At 61.3% G+C, this 15,252-nt stretch overlaps 6 protein-coding genes across 6 annotated transcripts; 2 read left to right on the top strand and 4 right to left on the bottom strand.

Moving 5' to 3' along the window:
- Positions 1–60: 60 nt before the first annotated feature.
- CMQ_1699 (duf1776 domain containing protein) lies at positions 61–2,022 on the bottom strand (the record flags this gene model as incomplete). Its single annotated transcript, XM_014318778.1, has 3 exons — positions 61–1,197; positions 1,263–1,796; positions 1,990–2,022. The coding sequence occupies 3 exons, from the start codon at positions 2,020–2,022 to the stop codon at positions 61–63; spliced, it is 1,704 nt and encodes a 567-aa protein (XP_014174253.1).
- Positions 2,023–2,558: 536 nt separating this feature from the next.
- On the top strand, positions 2,559–4,793 carry CMQ_1650 (uncharacterized protein; the record flags this gene model as incomplete). The annotated part of the gene is made up of 1 exon (XM_014318729.1): positions 2,559–4,793. The coding sequence occupies one exon, from the start codon at positions 2,559–2,561 to the stop codon at positions 4,791–4,793; it is 2,235 nt and encodes a 744-aa protein (XP_014174204.1).
- Positions 4,794–4,905: 112 nt separating this feature from the next.
- Positions 4,906–5,299, bottom strand: CMQ_875 (uncharacterized protein; the record flags this gene model as incomplete). Its single annotated transcript, XM_014317954.1, has 2 exons — positions 4,906–5,007; positions 5,066–5,299. The coding sequence occupies 2 exons, from the start codon at positions 5,297–5,299 to the stop codon at positions 4,906–4,908; spliced, it is 336 nt and encodes a 111-aa protein (XP_014173429.1).
- Positions 5,300–5,689: 390 nt separating this feature from the next.
- On the top strand, positions 5,690–7,090 carry CMQ_727 (phospho-2-dehydro-3-deoxyheptonate aldolase; the record flags this gene model as incomplete). The annotated part of the gene is made up of 1 exon (XM_014317806.1): positions 5,690–7,090. One exon carries the CDS (start codon positions 5,690–5,692, stop codon positions 7,088–7,090), a length of 1,401 nt encoding a protein of 466 aa, XP_014173281.1.
- A 128-nt stretch (positions 7,091–7,218) lies between these two features.
- CMQ_1527 (putative apospory-associated protein c) lies at positions 7,219–8,274 on the bottom strand (the record flags this gene model as incomplete). The annotated part of the gene is made up of 2 exons (XM_014318606.1): positions 7,219–7,599; positions 7,651–8,274. The coding sequence occupies 2 exons, from the start codon at positions 8,272–8,274 to the stop codon at positions 7,219–7,221; spliced, it is 1,005 nt and encodes a 334-aa protein (XP_014174081.1).
- Positions 8,275–8,566: 292 nt separating this feature from the next.
- CMQ_1175 (telomere length regulator protein) lies at positions 8,567–14,163 on the bottom strand (the record flags this gene model as incomplete). The annotated part of the gene is made up of 3 exons (XM_014318254.1): positions 8,567–8,609; positions 8,998–11,003; positions 11,062–14,163. The coding sequence occupies 3 exons, from the start codon at positions 14,161–14,163 to the stop codon at positions 8,567–8,569; spliced, it is 5,151 nt and encodes a 1,716-aa protein (XP_014173729.1).
- Between the last annotated feature and the right edge of the window lie 1,089 nt (positions 14,164–15,252).

Below are 15,252 nucleotides of genomic sequence, written 5' to 3'. Positions count from 1 at the left end.
GAACGTCGCATGGATTCTGTCGTCGTAATCGTCGTCGTCTAGGTCTGTTCAGCACTTGCCTCATTGCCAGATATGCGAGTCAGCAACGGCCTCGTCAGCGGCGACGGCCACAAAGCCAGCCGTTGTTTCCGAGTTCTTGCTGGTGCTGTTGCTGCGGCGAATCGGCGGCCCGGAGCTCTCGCTCGACGTCGACAGGACCGACGCATTCGGTGTAGGCGCGGACGACGAGGACGCAGGTGGTACCGGGGCGCTGTACAGGCTCTCCAGGCCATCGACCTTGCGCACGCCCATCATCCAGGCCACCAAGCCGCGCGGCATGAAGTTGCCGACGAAGCCGTACAAGTTGGCGCCGAGACCGACACGCACAACGCTGCCGGTGTTGGAGCCGTCGAGCACGTCAAAGACAGCGTGATGCAGGTCGCGCATAGCCGTGCCGCGCAGCCCGTGAATGGCCCGGCCGCTGCCCAGGGCCGTTGTGCTCTGGGCCGTGTAGTTGCGACCGTAGACGTGGCGAGCCGGCTCTGACCAGGCCAGCGTCTCCACGACAGCAGGCGGCGGGATGCGTGTGTTGCTGAGCTGCTGGGCCATGGCGCTGCGGGGCGGTGGCGCAAAGCCGGAGAAGTCAAAGGTGCCCAGCTGGATGTGCGTGACCGGAATGCCCAACGGCCGCAGCTCGGCCGCCAAGACCTCCGTAAAGGCCGTCAGCGCCGAGCAGACGGTCGACTCGGGCGCGTGGAACGGCGGGTTCACCGACGAGATGATGGACGGCGAAAAAACAAGTACCTTGGGCGGCGGGGGGATGCGGTCCGACGGCGGCTTGGAGGCGTCATCAGCCTCGCCGGCTTTGCTGGTGTTTTTGGTCTTGTTCTTGGCACCGCCAATGTTGGCCAGAGCCATGGAAGATGCGGTAGACAGCAGTGACGGTGGCGGCTTCTCGCCCGGCTGCAGGGCTGTGCGTGCCGTCAAGAGTGGCAGGAAGGCCTGTATGGAGAGGATGGGATGCAAGAGGTGAGTGTTGAAGAGGTCGGCAAAGTTGGAGGGCGGGATGGTGGCGATGGGCGACGTCTGGTAGTTGAGCGACGGGATGATAATGACGGCCGTGAGCGTGAGGTGGCTCTTGCGGGCGCCCGGCACGGCGGCATGAGGGGCATGGAGGTAGAGGGCGAAGCGGTCGAGGGCAGCACCGGCATTGACGGACTGAGATGTTAGGGAATAGAAAAAGAAAGAAGAAAGAAAAAAAGTAAAAAGTAAAAATAACATACATCAGTGATATCGATGGACAGCGGCCGAATGTCAGGCCGCGACAGCTGACGGACGGCATGTTCGTCTTCGGCCGAGCCACAGATGATATAGACGATGAAACCGCGTCGCTCCATATCGAGGGCGAGCGACTGGGTGACGGGCAGTGACGGCGATGCGGCGATGACGACCACCTCGCAGCGGGCTCCGTTGCGGGCCCGCCGAGCACGGCGGAACTTGCGGCTCGACTGCACGCGGCGAACGCTGCGGTAAGCCACAGTGCCGACGGTAAGCGCGAGAAAGGACACGAGAATGCGGTGGCGCATAACCCAATCCTGTGCGCGCTCATATAACGTCAGGCTGACAGTCGGGATGACGTCCACGGGCGGCGGTGGTGGTGGCCGTGGCAGCGGAAGGTTGGCCCGGACAGCCTCGGGCAGCCAGGTGGCCGTCGAGAGGTGGTCCCGCACAACATCGGCTGCCCGGTCAAAGTTTTCGTCGACGAACTCGGCCACCTCTCCGGAGTATCGCCGGACCTCGCCGGCGACCGACATGAGCTGGGAAGGGTCAGCGGAGAGGAGAGAGGAAGAGGGATAATGCAGAGGGATAGGGGAGAAAAGAGATAGGGAAGAATAGGAGGAGGAAAGGAGGGGAGGGAAAACCAGAAGAGGAAGAAAAAGAGAAGCCAAAGAGGGGAAAAGACTCTGGGAACTTGATGCAATTGCCACAACCCGTATCCAGCTCACATACCATGTCCATGTATGGCTTGTCCTCTCCCGACATCTTGACAACCGGTAGACGAGAAAAGAAGGAAGCGGCCCGGTCAGAGAGTTGTTTTGCAGAATTGCACCCAACGTCGTCGAGCTGCACGAAAGCCGTTCTTGTGCCGGAGAAGATGAGGAAAGGCGGTGGGCAGAACCAGAACCTAATCGGCCGCAGTTGGGCAGAAAAAATAGCAAGACGAAGACAGCAGGAGCTCCACTGAGTGACGACAGGCTGTGCTAACGCTGTTGGGATTCGTGCACTTCCTGCTGTTGTGTGGGGGGCTCTTACCCAAACGGGACGGCGTCGTCATACATGGTACCTTTTGTCTAGCAAGTTGTTCTAGATTTGAAGATAAGGAGTTCACAATATACACCCTCTCTTGTTTCATTATCTTGGTGATACCTAATGTCTGAACGAGCGAGGCTCGCGTTTCTTGGAGACATACGATAGCGGCTCTCGTCTCCTCGTCATGCTTCCCCGTTCCCTTGAGCCTCATTTGTTCTAGCCATCCTGCATTCTGTCTCTTTCTCGACTGACCGTTTCTCGTTATCTCCATGGTTGGAGCTGCTACGGTCCGCACAGCCGTGCGGGCTGCCGTCGTGGCCATGGCTGTCCTCGCGCGTGCTGTCGCAGCCGGGCAGGTGCCTCTTCTCGACAGCGCTGCTGCTGCTGCCGAGTCTGACAGCAGCCTCTCTTCCGTGGCCACGCACGGCTTCCATGGACGGCTCAACTTCTCGTCGCCGGCACCACACCTGTTCGCGTCCGCCTATGGACTTCTGCAGCAGTGGTCCAACACGGTCTTCCCCAACGGCCACGCGCTCGCGGGCTGTACGATGCCGGCCTACACGCTGCTCTACCACGGCCGTCTGGAAGAGGGCGAGGATGAGGCAACGCCGGCCAGCCCCGAATGGCTGGCACTCGATCTCGAGATGGCCTATGGCATCATGGGGGCGTCACGCCACTCGTGGATGCTCACGTACCAGACCACCCGTCCGCTGCGGCTGCTCTACTTTGACGGCGAGTCCGCCACGCTGATGGGCCTCGGCCAGCTCGACTCCCAGATGCTCGTGCTCTACGGCAACGTCTCTGGGCCGCCCGGCTCCGGCGGCTTCGCCATCATGGGCGACGAGTACGCCCGCGCCCGCGGCCTCTGCGACTGGCTCCTGCGTGCCGGCCTGCGCGGCCGTGGCTGGGGCTACGAGGGCGTCGTCCGCATGAACGCCGGCTTCGAGATCATCTGGTGCGACTTTCTCAGCGATAGCCTGCGCCTGCTTAGCCGCCTCAACGTGACCGCACCGCTGGAGAGGGTGGGGGATGGCGAGACCGATGCAGATGATACAGACGACCAAGCAGAACTTCCAGAACCTCTTGAACTCCCAGGCTCCTACTACAGCCTCCCGCCGGTGCCCACACGCACAGACCGCGTTGCCGACCCGTCAGCTCCGCCGGTACCGCCCAACTGGCGCGGGCCCGACACGGCCAATGGCCGCGAGCCCTTCCTCGAAGCCCAGGGTTGGGGCTGGTTCGAGAGCGCCACCTGGCACTACGGCTCCACGCGGGCCGGTCCTGGCGGCGGCGAGACGCGCCTGCGTGTTGACAGCTGTGCCATCTTCAGCTTCTATGCGCCGCAGTTTGGCGGGGGGGCGCTTGCGCTGGCACGCGCCGAAGACGAACAACGGGCGCTGAACCTGACCGCCGACGGCTACTGGGACGGCCGACAAGAAGGAGACCGAAGGCGCGCCCTCAGCCAGCTGGCGCGGCGGCGACGCTTCCATCAGCTGGGCGCCACCAGCGTGGACGAGGCGGCGGCAATGCGGCAGCGCGTGGAGCAATCGCTGGCCAGACGACTGAACGGGACGGTCCTGGATGGCGAGCCTGGGTCCAGGTGCTCGGGCGCCGACTGGACGCTGATGCTAGCCGAAATCGTCCAGCGCGTGGCCGCGCACCTCAAGACGATGGAGAAGATGCTGGCCGACGGACCTGCGGATCCGGGTTCAAGTCCGGGTTCGGATTCTGGCAACGCCACGCGCCAGTGGCTGCACCAGCTGCGAGCCCAGAGCCACATGTTTATGGTCGGCTACCTCGAGTATCCGACGGGCGGCTCGGCCACGACGCCGTGGCGACCATACTCGGCCCTGTTCAACCGCACGCTGGCGCTGTGTCGTTATCGGTACACGCGGCTGCTGGTGCCGGACAAGGACGGGACGGCATCGTCTGGCGTGTGGCTGTCGCCCGAGGAGGCGGACATGCGGTGGGCCGTGGAGGAGACGTACGGCACGCTCTGCTCGGAGCTGCTGACCATTGGCTTTGACATTGAGCGCGTGTGGGCTGAGCGGTACGGGTCGGTCGGCTACAAGGACGCGGGCAGAAGGAGACAGACAGACACGAGCATCCCACGTCGCCACTGGGCAGACCGGCTGGCCGAGTTGATCGTCTGGCTCGGTTGGGAGGGCGAGTTTATTGGATGTTCACGCGCCTGCGACTGGGACGAGCGCTGCTTCATCCCCATGTGGCCGATGCTGAACAGCCAGTGGGGGAGAGGCGGTCCAGACAGAGGACCAGGGGGCGGCTATGGCCACGGAAGACCGCACGATGGCTATGGCCATGGAGGACCGCGTGGTGGCCATGGCCAACCAAAGGGTCCAGAAGGGTCAGATGGCCCTCGGGGACCACCATCGCAAAACGGATCGTATGGCCCACCCAACTTTCGCTTTCCACGCACGCCTGCCATGATGGGTAACGACACGGATCTGTGGGAGCCCAAGTGCGTTAAAGCGTGGTACTTGTAGTGGTGGGAGTGATTGTGTGATGTATGCGTGTTTTAGAGTATCGGAGGGACCTGTGTGCATATAGAGTTTGAATTGTAGAGTAGACTTGTCTGGTCGGTAGAGGTACCCCGCCCTAATTCACAGTGACAAACGCCCGTAGCGCCGAGACTGCGTTGCCATCGTGGTTTTTCAGCAGGTCTGTGGCCTTGGCCTTGGTCAAGTCGAGCTCGTTCACCTGGCGGGTCAGCGGGACGAACGGGCAGAAAGACCGAAAGGCAGGCATTACGACGTACCAGAAGGGCCACGTCGGCAGCATCGACCTTGACCTTTTTCGTGGCAGCAGCAGCAGTGCCGAGCTTCAGGTTCTTCATGGCCTTGCTGACGGCCTCGTGGTCGACATGCTTGGTGCTCTCATCGGACTGGGGGCCGACGGCGTCGAGCGAGGCCAGGGCGCGGTCCTCGGCCGTCTTTCCCGTGTCCTCAGCCTCATCCTCGACCTCGGCCGGCTTCTTGGGGTCGGTCGACATGGCTGCTGTGTGTGGTGAATGTACGAGCAGATGCGTTGGGGGAGGGGAACATCTATTATCAGCTGAGTTGGGCCAAGTTTTCCTTGTGGGACCGCCGTGCAGCCATTGGTCCATGCTATTGGTCAGGCGGGCTTTCCCATTTTATAAGACCTTGAGTCACAGAGCACCTTCCGCAACGAGTCGCAGCTGTGGGATGTCCAAAAGGAGTGAAAAACGTACGAGACTTTGTATTTTACTTCCTCTTCTCTTGTCTTTGTTTGAGTGGCGGAATCCGGAAGTGGTCGCGAGCATTACGAGTAGTGCAATTGGCAACATCGTCTTTCTTTGTCTCCCACCTTGTCTGTTCTTCTCATACCACCCTTTTCTCTCCGCTTTCGTCCATATACAACCATGTCTGGTGAGAAGAAGGCACAGGAGGGTGATGCAGCCTGGACGCCCAGCTCGTGGCGGACGAAGCCCATTCGGCAGAGCGCCGAGTACGAGGATGCAGAGGCGGTGGCACGGGCGACGGCCGAGCTGCGACGGCTTCCACCGCTGGTGCACGCGCGGGAAATTGCACGCCTGAAGCAGCACCTAGCAGCAGTGGCACGAGGTGAGGCGTTTCTGTTGCAGGGCGGCGACTGTGCAGAGCTGTTTGACTACTGCGAGGCCGGGGCGATTGAGAGCAAGATCAAGCTGCTGCTGCAGATGAGTCTGGTGCTGATCTGGGGTGCCGACAAGCCGGTGGTGCGAATCGGCCGGATGGCCGGGCAGTACGCGAAGCCGCGATCGAGTGCGCACGAGACGCTGGCCGACGGCCGTGTGGTCCCATCGTTCCGCGGTGACATCCTCAACGGACACGAGCTGGACGAGCGGACGCTGGACCCAGGGCGGCTCGTGCAGGCGTATCACCACTCGGCGGCAACGCTCAACTATGTGCGGTCGGCGATCGGGTCGGGCATTGCGGACTTGCACCGGCCGCTGGACTGGGACCTGGGCCACGTGCGCGACCCGGTGCTCAAGGCCAAGTACTCGGAGGCGGTGGCGTTTCTGACCGACATGCTGCGCTTCATGCACACGATCGGGGCCGATCGGAACGACAAGCTCGACACGGTAGACCTGTACACGAGCCACGAGAGCCTGGTGCTCGAGTACGAGGAGCCGCTGACGCGCACAGACGGGTCGACCTACTACGACACGTCGGCACACTTTCTCTGGATCGGCGACCGCACGCGGCAGGTGGACGGCGCCCACGTAGAGTTTCTCCGCGGCGTGGCCAACCCGGTGGGCGTCAAGGTAGGCCCGACGACACCGCCGGCCGATCTGCTGACGCTGCTGCGCCGGCTCAACCCCGACGGCGAGCCAGGCAAGGTGACGCTGATCACGCGGTACGGTGCCGGACGGGTGCGCGAACTGCTGCCGGGCCACATTCGAGCGGTCGAGGGCAGCGAGTTCCGCGGCCGCGTCGTGTGGCAGTGCGACCCTATGCACGGCAACACGCAGACGACGGCGACAAACGTCAAGACGCGGCACTTTGCCGACATCGTGGCCGAGCTGCGGGCCACGCTGCAGGTGCACACGGACGAGGGCAGCTACCTTGGCGGCGTGCACCTGGAGCTGACGGGCGACGCCGTGACCGAGTGTCTGGGCGGCAGCGAGGGTCTCGACGAGGACGACCTATCGACCAACTACACCACCTTTTGCGATCCGCGCCTCAACCAGAAACAGGCTCTCGAGATGGCCTTTCTGATCGCGGATCATCACCGACAGGTCCGACAGGGAGGAGAGGAGGAGGGTGGAATGCAGTCCTGAGTCCAGCCTATTTCTGATTTACATGACACTGGAAATGAGATAAAAAATCCTGGCAGCATTTGAAACCATTTTTGTTCCTATCCAACTGTGTGGTTCACCAGCTCAACAGCCCAACAGCCGTGTCACTCTCAATGTGCCGTTATCGACTGTGCGCCCTCAAAGGCTTCACCTGGCTCTAGGGTCTGCCACCCCGTCACGGCACCCGGCTCGACGCAGAGCATGTTCTGGTAGCCCGACTTGGGGGCGAAGTCGGCTAGCCCGCCGGCCTTGTCGGTCCAGGGATTCCAAACGACGACGTCGGCGAGGTTGTCGCGGGCGACGGAGAAGCGGGGAGCACCGGCCTCGAGCACCTCGACCGGAGCGGAGGCGCCGTCGGCAGGCGAATAGACACGATCGGTCTCGCCGACAAAGGCGACAGTGGCGGCAGCCTCGGTCTTGGCCTGGACACCGCCGACTTTGTCGAGATAGGGCGAGCCGGTGAGGCCGGCGACCTCGACCTTGGAGATATCCTGACAAGTTAGGAAAGGAAGAGGGGAAGCGAACGAGGGAGAACAACGCACCGAAACGCGCAGATACGTGTGCAGCAGGACCTGAAAGTCAAACGGCCGGTCACCATCATTGGTCACCACGATGCTGGTCGACAGCCGGTCGGGCTCGAGCGTGACCGTGTACATGAGGCCAAAGTCGTAGGGCCAGAGGGTACGCAGAGCCGGATCAGCCGAGGCGGCCGAGAGGCCAAAGTCGAGCTGGACACCTTCGGCGGACAGAGGCATCTTCTTGGCGGCAGACGAAGGGCCAGGTGGCGGCGCCGTCACGCGGCGAGCCGACGTGGCCTCGGACGTAGACTTGCCCAGAAAGTCCCAGCGGGACGTGCGAGCGAGGCCGTGTTGCGGCAGCTTGGCGGCGGCAGTGTCGGCCGGGGCGACGCCGAAGACGGGGAAGACGACGGGGATGCCACCGCGCACAGCCTTGGATCCGTCGAGGACGGCGGCTTCGCTGAGCCAGAGCCGGTCGGCACCGAGCGCATCGCGCCATGAGAGCACGGTGGCACCAAAGAGCGACACCTCGACCGATTCACCCGACGGCAGCACGGCGCTGACCCGGTCGCCCACGACGTCGACGCGCGGCTGCGGTGGCAGGGCCGTGGGCGTGGCCAGGGCCGTTGGCCGGTTGCGGCGATCCATGATGGGGGGGGTGAAAGGTGAGGTTGAGAAGGTGAGAGGAACGAGGTGAGATCGAGCCGAGATCGAGCCGAGAAGGAGAGAAGGATAAAAGGAGAGACCGAGGCAGACAGCAAGGCTCAAGGCAAGCGAACAGAGAGACGACTCGACAGACACGGGCAGACAACAGAAAGGCGGAAAGCAAGGCCAGACGGACTCGACGAGACCAAAAGAGTCGAGCTGACGGTCAGAGGAACGAGACAAGTCGACAGAAGCAGCCGTTTGGAAAGGCGGGGCTGCTCGGTGCGCTGGCGTCTTACTGGCGGGGCAGCTGTTCAAAAACGGCGACAGCTGCCAGACTACGGAGTAGCCTCAGACATGGTTGAAACAGGTGGGGTAAGAGCCAATAATAGCTATGGTCTCTGGAGGGAGTTTTGTCCCTCCTGGCTCGTCAGTGCCTTCATGACTAATATCCAGGTCCAGTACAGCCTCTACAGCACACTTTATAGCGCACACCACACTACAGCACACAAAAACACCCAATACACACCCACCGCACACACATACACACCCTCACATCTCTATTGATCTATCTCGTACATAACGGCCATGCAGGTATAAGCAACCGTCGAAAGCCAGAACCCAAGACGCCCAAACAACTCCAAACACGCTATAGCTGATGCCAATGTGCTCCCTCACTCCTCCCTCCCTCCTTCCCCTCCCCTCCCTCGCAGCTCGGCTTCGTACAGCTCCCGCTTAATGTCCATGCACACGTCCTCGATCTCGTGCACCTCGCCGCGGGAGAGCGCCGCCATCTTCAACATCGCCAGGCTGTCCTTGAGCATCGACAGGATGCCGGCCAGCCGCGTCCTCTTGGCCGGTCGTCCGTCCTCTTCGGCCTCTGCATCGGCTGTTGAACGTCTCTCCACCAGCCCCAGCCGCTCGTTGCGCTCCTGCACCTCCAGCGCCAGCTGCGACTGCACTTCCTCGTCCTCCAGCAGAGACCTGTCCGTCTTGGCGCCTTCCTCTCCGTCCTCTCCGTCCGCTTCGCCCGTCTCCTCGCCGGCTGTGCGCTTCCGCTTTCGCAGCCGTCGCCCGGCCAAAGGTCTCGCCGACTCGTCTCTGGCCAGCACCGTGATGCAGTCGGCCACGTGACCATTTTCATCCACGTGACCATTCTCGTCCACACTACCACTACCACTGCCACTGCCACTGCCACGGCGGCTGGCCGTCGTCGTCTCGGCCGGTGACGAATGTGGCCGCCGCTGGTCCAGCTCCATGGCCAGTCGCAGCATGCTGCGCTCGTCGCCGTCGCTGAGCAGAAACGATTGCGATGGACCTGCTGCCACGGCCACTGGCGACTGTGCTGCCATGATCTTGATCCGACGCCGTCCGCTGCTCGTCCGTCCTATTGGGCTCGACTTGGTCGCGTCCCGGATCGCTGCCCTTCGGCTGTTCATCGCCTGTGGCGTCTTTTGCTGCCATCGCGCGCTTCGACGTGTCGGCGTCGACGGTCCCTCTGATCGCTGTCTTCGCGATCCTGCAGCTGCAGCCGCCGCCGCAAACACGTCTTCCAACGAGCTCCCGCTCTCAAAGCTCTGCTCTGTCGCTCTGTCCGTCTCGTCTGCTTCTGTGAGCCCTTCGAGGCTAAGCTCCGGCTCTGGAGCTGTGTGGCGCGCTGCTATCGGCGAGCCCGTCACCGGCGAAGACGAAAATGGCCACTCCTCCAACATGCTGCTGCTGCTACTGCGTGACCTCGATCCCATCTCCGGCAGGAGGGGATACCGTCGCGGCTCCGGAGGCGACGACGGCGGATCGTTGTCGTTGTCGTTGTCGTTGGCCGCCAGCGTCAGCGTCTGGCCGCGACGAGGCGTCGGTGTCGACGCGATAAACTCATCCGCATACTCGCTGTTGTGCCTCTCCGGCGTCATCACCTGCACCTGCTCCGGCAACCGGACGTCGTCTTGCATCGGAGACAGCGATCGCGTTGACTCGTCCTCCTGCATCTGCTCCTCGGACGGAAGCCTGGGAGGAGGTGCTCTCGGCTCTGCTCGCGTTGGCGTAGAGCTGATCATGTCCGAGTACAGCGCGTTCGTCTCCCGTTGGCGTTCTCGCACTTCTCGTTGTCTCTCCGTCAACATCTGCGACTCGTCTGCGCTGTCTCCATCGCTCGAACTGCCCTTGGCCGCTTTGACCGCGCTGCTGCTGCTGGGGAAGCCCGTCGTCGAGTCAATCAGGGTAAACTCGATCTGTGAGTCGTCGTGTCGCGGCTTCGGAGCCGTTGCTTTCTTCTCCAACTGGCGCCTTGCAGGCAGAGATAGTGGGATCGCAAATGGCGATTGCGCTTGGTAGGAAGATGATGCCGCCTGTGACGTCGGTACTTCAACGTCCAAGATCTCCATAGGCGGTAGACGCACGTCAGCGTCCGTGTCGGCGTCGTCCTGTGAGTCGTCTATGAACACAGGATGCCGAGCATCCGCTGTGTTGACTAGAGACGCCTCCAGCCCGGGAATGGCAATGTCAATAAAAGGCTGCAGGGCCGCCAGATCCTTCTTCAGCTTGTCGGGGTAATCGATCGTCCCGACATAACCGCCATAATTGCTCGTCCACAAAGCCAGCGCTCTGTTGACAATACTCCGGTGTCTGCTGCTGAACGCTGCAGAAAACAGAGGCTCCAGCACGTCCAATGGGAAATTGTCTTGGTTGCTCAGGCGCTCCAGCAGAGTGCAGAGCTCTTCCCACACCCGTTTCGTCTGCACAATAGAATCAGCAACATCCAGAATACAATCAATCAGTTCAGTGGGTACTTACAGCTTCCGTTGTGGGATTCTGCCGGCTGAGCAGCCCGGACTCGTCCCGGATCCAGAGCGCAAGGCCATCCTGCATAGCGGCGAGTGCCTTCAAGAAGAGCTGGTCGTTTCCTCGCGCAAAGAAACGGGCCAGCTCTTCCAGAAGCGAGGCAATCAGGTCGTTCGAAGCCGCCTTTTGCAAGCCTGGTCTGCCGTACTGCTCTTTTAGGGCGACGCTGACAGCCTCATACAGATGCTCCAGCGGGTCAGAAGAGCATGTCGAGTTGGCCGTCGCGATGGCCGTGCCCCAAAGTCTCCGCTTGGCCGCGTCGACAGCCTGTCGGTCTCGGGGCTGTGTTGCCCAAGACAGCAACTCGACCATAGCCCGGGCTGCCGTCGGCGATCTTGTTTGGATTGAGGAGGCATCGCAAAGGTCTGCAACAGCCTTTGCCATCGGGTCAAGGACGCACATGGCCAGCCCGGCATCCCCTGTGTTCTCCCGCACCCTGTCGCAGAGGGTGCAGAAGAGGGCCTGCCATTGAGAGAATGGCAGCTCTGGTGTAGACCGGAGTCCGCGCTCCAAGACGCGCACAACCTCCCGGTATTGGTAGCCAACTGGTGTGCCGTCACCGGTGCCAGGGCCAGGCGAGAGCTGAAACTCGTTGTAGCCAGCTCCTGTTCCGCTGCCACCAGTACTGCCCGTCTGCTCGTCCATGCTCGAAGCAATTCGCTTGGCGACAGCCTGCCAGGGCCCATATGGGCACTGCACATCCGCCGGAATCGTCTGCAGCAGTCCAAGTGCCAACATCCGTCGACCCTTGCCTGATTTGGTAGAGAAAAAGGGGGCAAAGACACACTCAATAAAGTCAGCAAAGTCGTCGTTGTCCTGGACCCCCGGAGGCAGGCTTGACAGGATGGCGAAGAGGTGGTGAAGAGGAGAGCGGGCAAGCGAGTGGCTCTTGCCCGTCCGCTGTGAGGGTGTTCCGACCGCCACGAACGCGTTTCTCTCGTCCTTGGCAAGCTGCTTCTCCGTAAACGGCAACGAGCCCAGGGCGTCAACCATGGTCAGGAGAAACTCGCGTGTGGCCGCAAGCATCTGCTTGGCTGCGAAGCTCTTGTCACCATCGTCTGTCTGCGCTGTCGTCGAAACACCCGCCGTCCATATCGCCAGAAGCAGCGAGAAGGCGTGGCTGACAAAGACAGCCGTCTCCGTAGACACCTTGACCTCCTTGGCCGCTGCCACGGCGGCGGCTCCCACTACAGCCCGCCAGAGCATCTGCGTCGAGCTTCGCGGTGTAGCCAGGTCCAGGAAGCTCTGCTGCACAATGGGCCCAACCAGGGCGAATACGCGCTCCGAGTTGCGCCGCACCCATTTGGCGTCCACTGCCGGCAGGTCTTCCGGCAACACCAGCGGGCTCTTCACCACATGGTCCTCCTGCCATGGTCGGGCGACCGAACAGTTGATGAGGCCTGTGAGAAGAGCACTTGCTGTCTCTCGGTTGGCCTTCTGCTTCTCCTTGCTCTCCTTGACGGCCGGCTGCTCAAGCAGCTGCAGGATCACAGGCTTCACACTGAGATCCCACGCACTGTCGAGCGCCCTGGACTCCGTATTGGGGCGCATGGAATAGTAGAACAGATTGCAGATCGTGCCAATAACCACCCGCCGGTGGTCGTCATAAAGCTTGCCCCCTCCCCGTCGCCGAAGCTGCGACACCAGAGCCTTTGTCACGGTGGTGGCCATTTTTGTCGGCAGAATCCGATGGTCACGCATTCCCGCATACGTGAGACGAGACCATGCGTAGTTGGCCTCAATTTTGGTCCGGTAGTCGGGACTGTTGAAGCAACGCTGGATGATACGAAGCCACGTATTGAAATATTCCCACTTCTCGACTGCGCGAATGAAGAGAGTAACCACACTCCACACCTGCGGCACATACGGCGCGTCGTCCTTGTCCTTGATCATGGCAACCAAGCTGTTGGCGTAATACTCAATGTACATCTCGTCGTCGACAGAGGTCTGGAACAAATCCGTGACGCGCTGGGTAACCGGCCGCTCGCGAGCCAGCGCAAAACCCGCGTCAAGGCCCAGGCTGATGGCAGCCTCGCGGATGATGGGCGCCGAACTGAGCATGTCCGTGAAGAGGTCGGGCAGCCAGTCCAGGTGCTGTGCCATGAGCATCCGGTGGTTCCTCACCAGTGTGCGGTAGATAATGCAGCGCAGCAACAGCGTATTCCGGCTTTCCATCTGCTCCTCCATGTTATGCAGGGCCACCACCAGGCGGCCGACGCGGTCCGACGTCATGACCTTGGGCGGAAAGCCCTGGAGTCCGACGACACGCATCAGCGCGCGGAGAACAGTACGGGGTACCTCGACGACCTCAAAGGAGCGGATACAGTGGTCGATGATGAAGACGCCAAAGTCGTTGGAAAGGGTCGAGGCAATGGCCGAGAAGCGGAGAAAGGTATTGAGCAAGTCGAGAGCGGCGAGGACCATGGTAGAGTCGAGGGTGCCGGCCGCCGTTCTGGCCGATGTGATATCACGCTGGATGAAGTGCGTGAACAGAGTCATCTTGCTCTGGAGGGCGATGCGATCAGGGAGGTTATCCGAGGCCTTCAGGGCGCGAGCGAGCGTGAGGTAGGCATCCAGCTTGGAGTCGCGGTCGGCGCCCGCGAGCTGCTGCACCGTGGAAGCCAGCATATCGACAATTAACACAGGTGAAGCAGGTTGTGTTGAATCGTACGCAATGGTTGCCTCGTAGGCGGTGGCCTTGAGGATCGACTTGGCCGGCTTGGTGGCGCTCGAGGACGGCGGAATGACGGCGATCGGAGGCGTGGAACGGCCCTGCTGGGACAAGATGGAGATGTCTCCGGGATAGACAGGTGCTTCCTGGTAATGTGCTTGTGCGGAAAACTCTACCTTCTTCCGGCTGCCCGTACTCCTAGTCTTGCGGGCTGATTGAGGCGAGTGTATGCTGGGAGGCGTCTGCAGGCTGCTTCGTGGATCGAGGAACCCGACCTGTTTCGGAAGCAACTCGGGTTCATGATTCATCTCCCGTGGCGGTGTGGGTGGTCGTGCGGGAAGAGACTCGAGAAGCCTTGAGGCAGCAGTTTCTGTCGGTCCCATAGCCCGGATTGTGAAGAGGAGGACGAAACAGACGGGGGGAGAGAAGACAAGCGCACGCCGAACGATAGCGGCAGCAGGTTTTCGTAATTAGACTTCACGGTTCATAGCCGCTCGGCCGACTGAGCAATGCTGGACCTATGGAGTATGTCGCTAGTTTTCGATGCAGCCGCAACTGCGAGAAATCGCAAGGCAAAAAAAAAAGACGGCCGACAAAGTGGGCGGGCAGAAAAGAGAGAAAAAAAAGAGAGCGGGAAAAACCGAGCAGGAAACGGGTGCCGGAAGAGCAGAACGCAACAGGATTGGGTCCGGAGAGGATGTAAGAGCCAGGACGTTCAGTCGAGAAAGGGACGCGATCCCAAAAGGGAAGACGTGCTAAGAAGCTTTCCCGCCATTTCAAATTTCGCCCGGTTCATACAGTCTAGAGGAACACGCGCATCCCAGTCGCGTATCGCCAATTTACGCGAAAAGGACGCCAGACGCTGCCCCACACATGTCTAGCGCGACAGAAGACGCTGGTCTATCTGCATATATCGTTTAGACTACCCCGTACGCCGGATTACATACTCACGAGATGTGGTGGGGCGGCCAGGTGAGCACGCCGTGACAATGGTATTTCATCGCATGGCTACATGGGGAATAACGGGCGCAGAAGGCGCTACTCGCTCTCCGTCTAACGGGCAGGTGGGGACCGGTGGTCCTGGCGTCCTCACCGTAATTACGTGCTGAGAGCCTGTAAAGCCTCGATGCCCCCAAATATAATTCCAGTCTGCCGCTGTATACGCGACGTGTTTCACTGGGCATGGCCGTCAGGTCCCCTAGTTGCCGCCACCGCCGGCCTACTCGCGGCTCTGACGTGCGCTAGGGTGCGACCGACTGGACAGCTGTGCATTAAGTAAGCCGCCTGCCGGTTTAGCTGGATTTCTAGGCGATCAGGTGCTCTTCTGGCAAGGATTGTCGGCCAGCAGCCAGTTTCAAGGGTCCATCGCCGCAGATCACCGCCATGTCTTTCCCTGCTCGCCAACGCACTTGCCCTTCGCTTCTGAGCCTGGACTTTCCCACCACTGCTGCCCTCCCTTCTCCCTTTCTTCC

Source organism: Grosmannia clavigera, assembly GCF_000143105.1.
Source record: "Grosmannia clavigera kw1407 unplaced genomic scaffold GCSC_140, whole genome shotgun sequence".
Taxonomy (NCBI): Eukaryota; Fungi; Ascomycota; class Sordariomycetes; order Ophiostomatales; family Ophiostomataceae; genus Leptographium; species Leptographium clavigerum.
The sequence above is the reverse complement of the archived record's forward strand: the minus strand, read 5'-3'. Positions and strand labels throughout refer to the sequence as shown.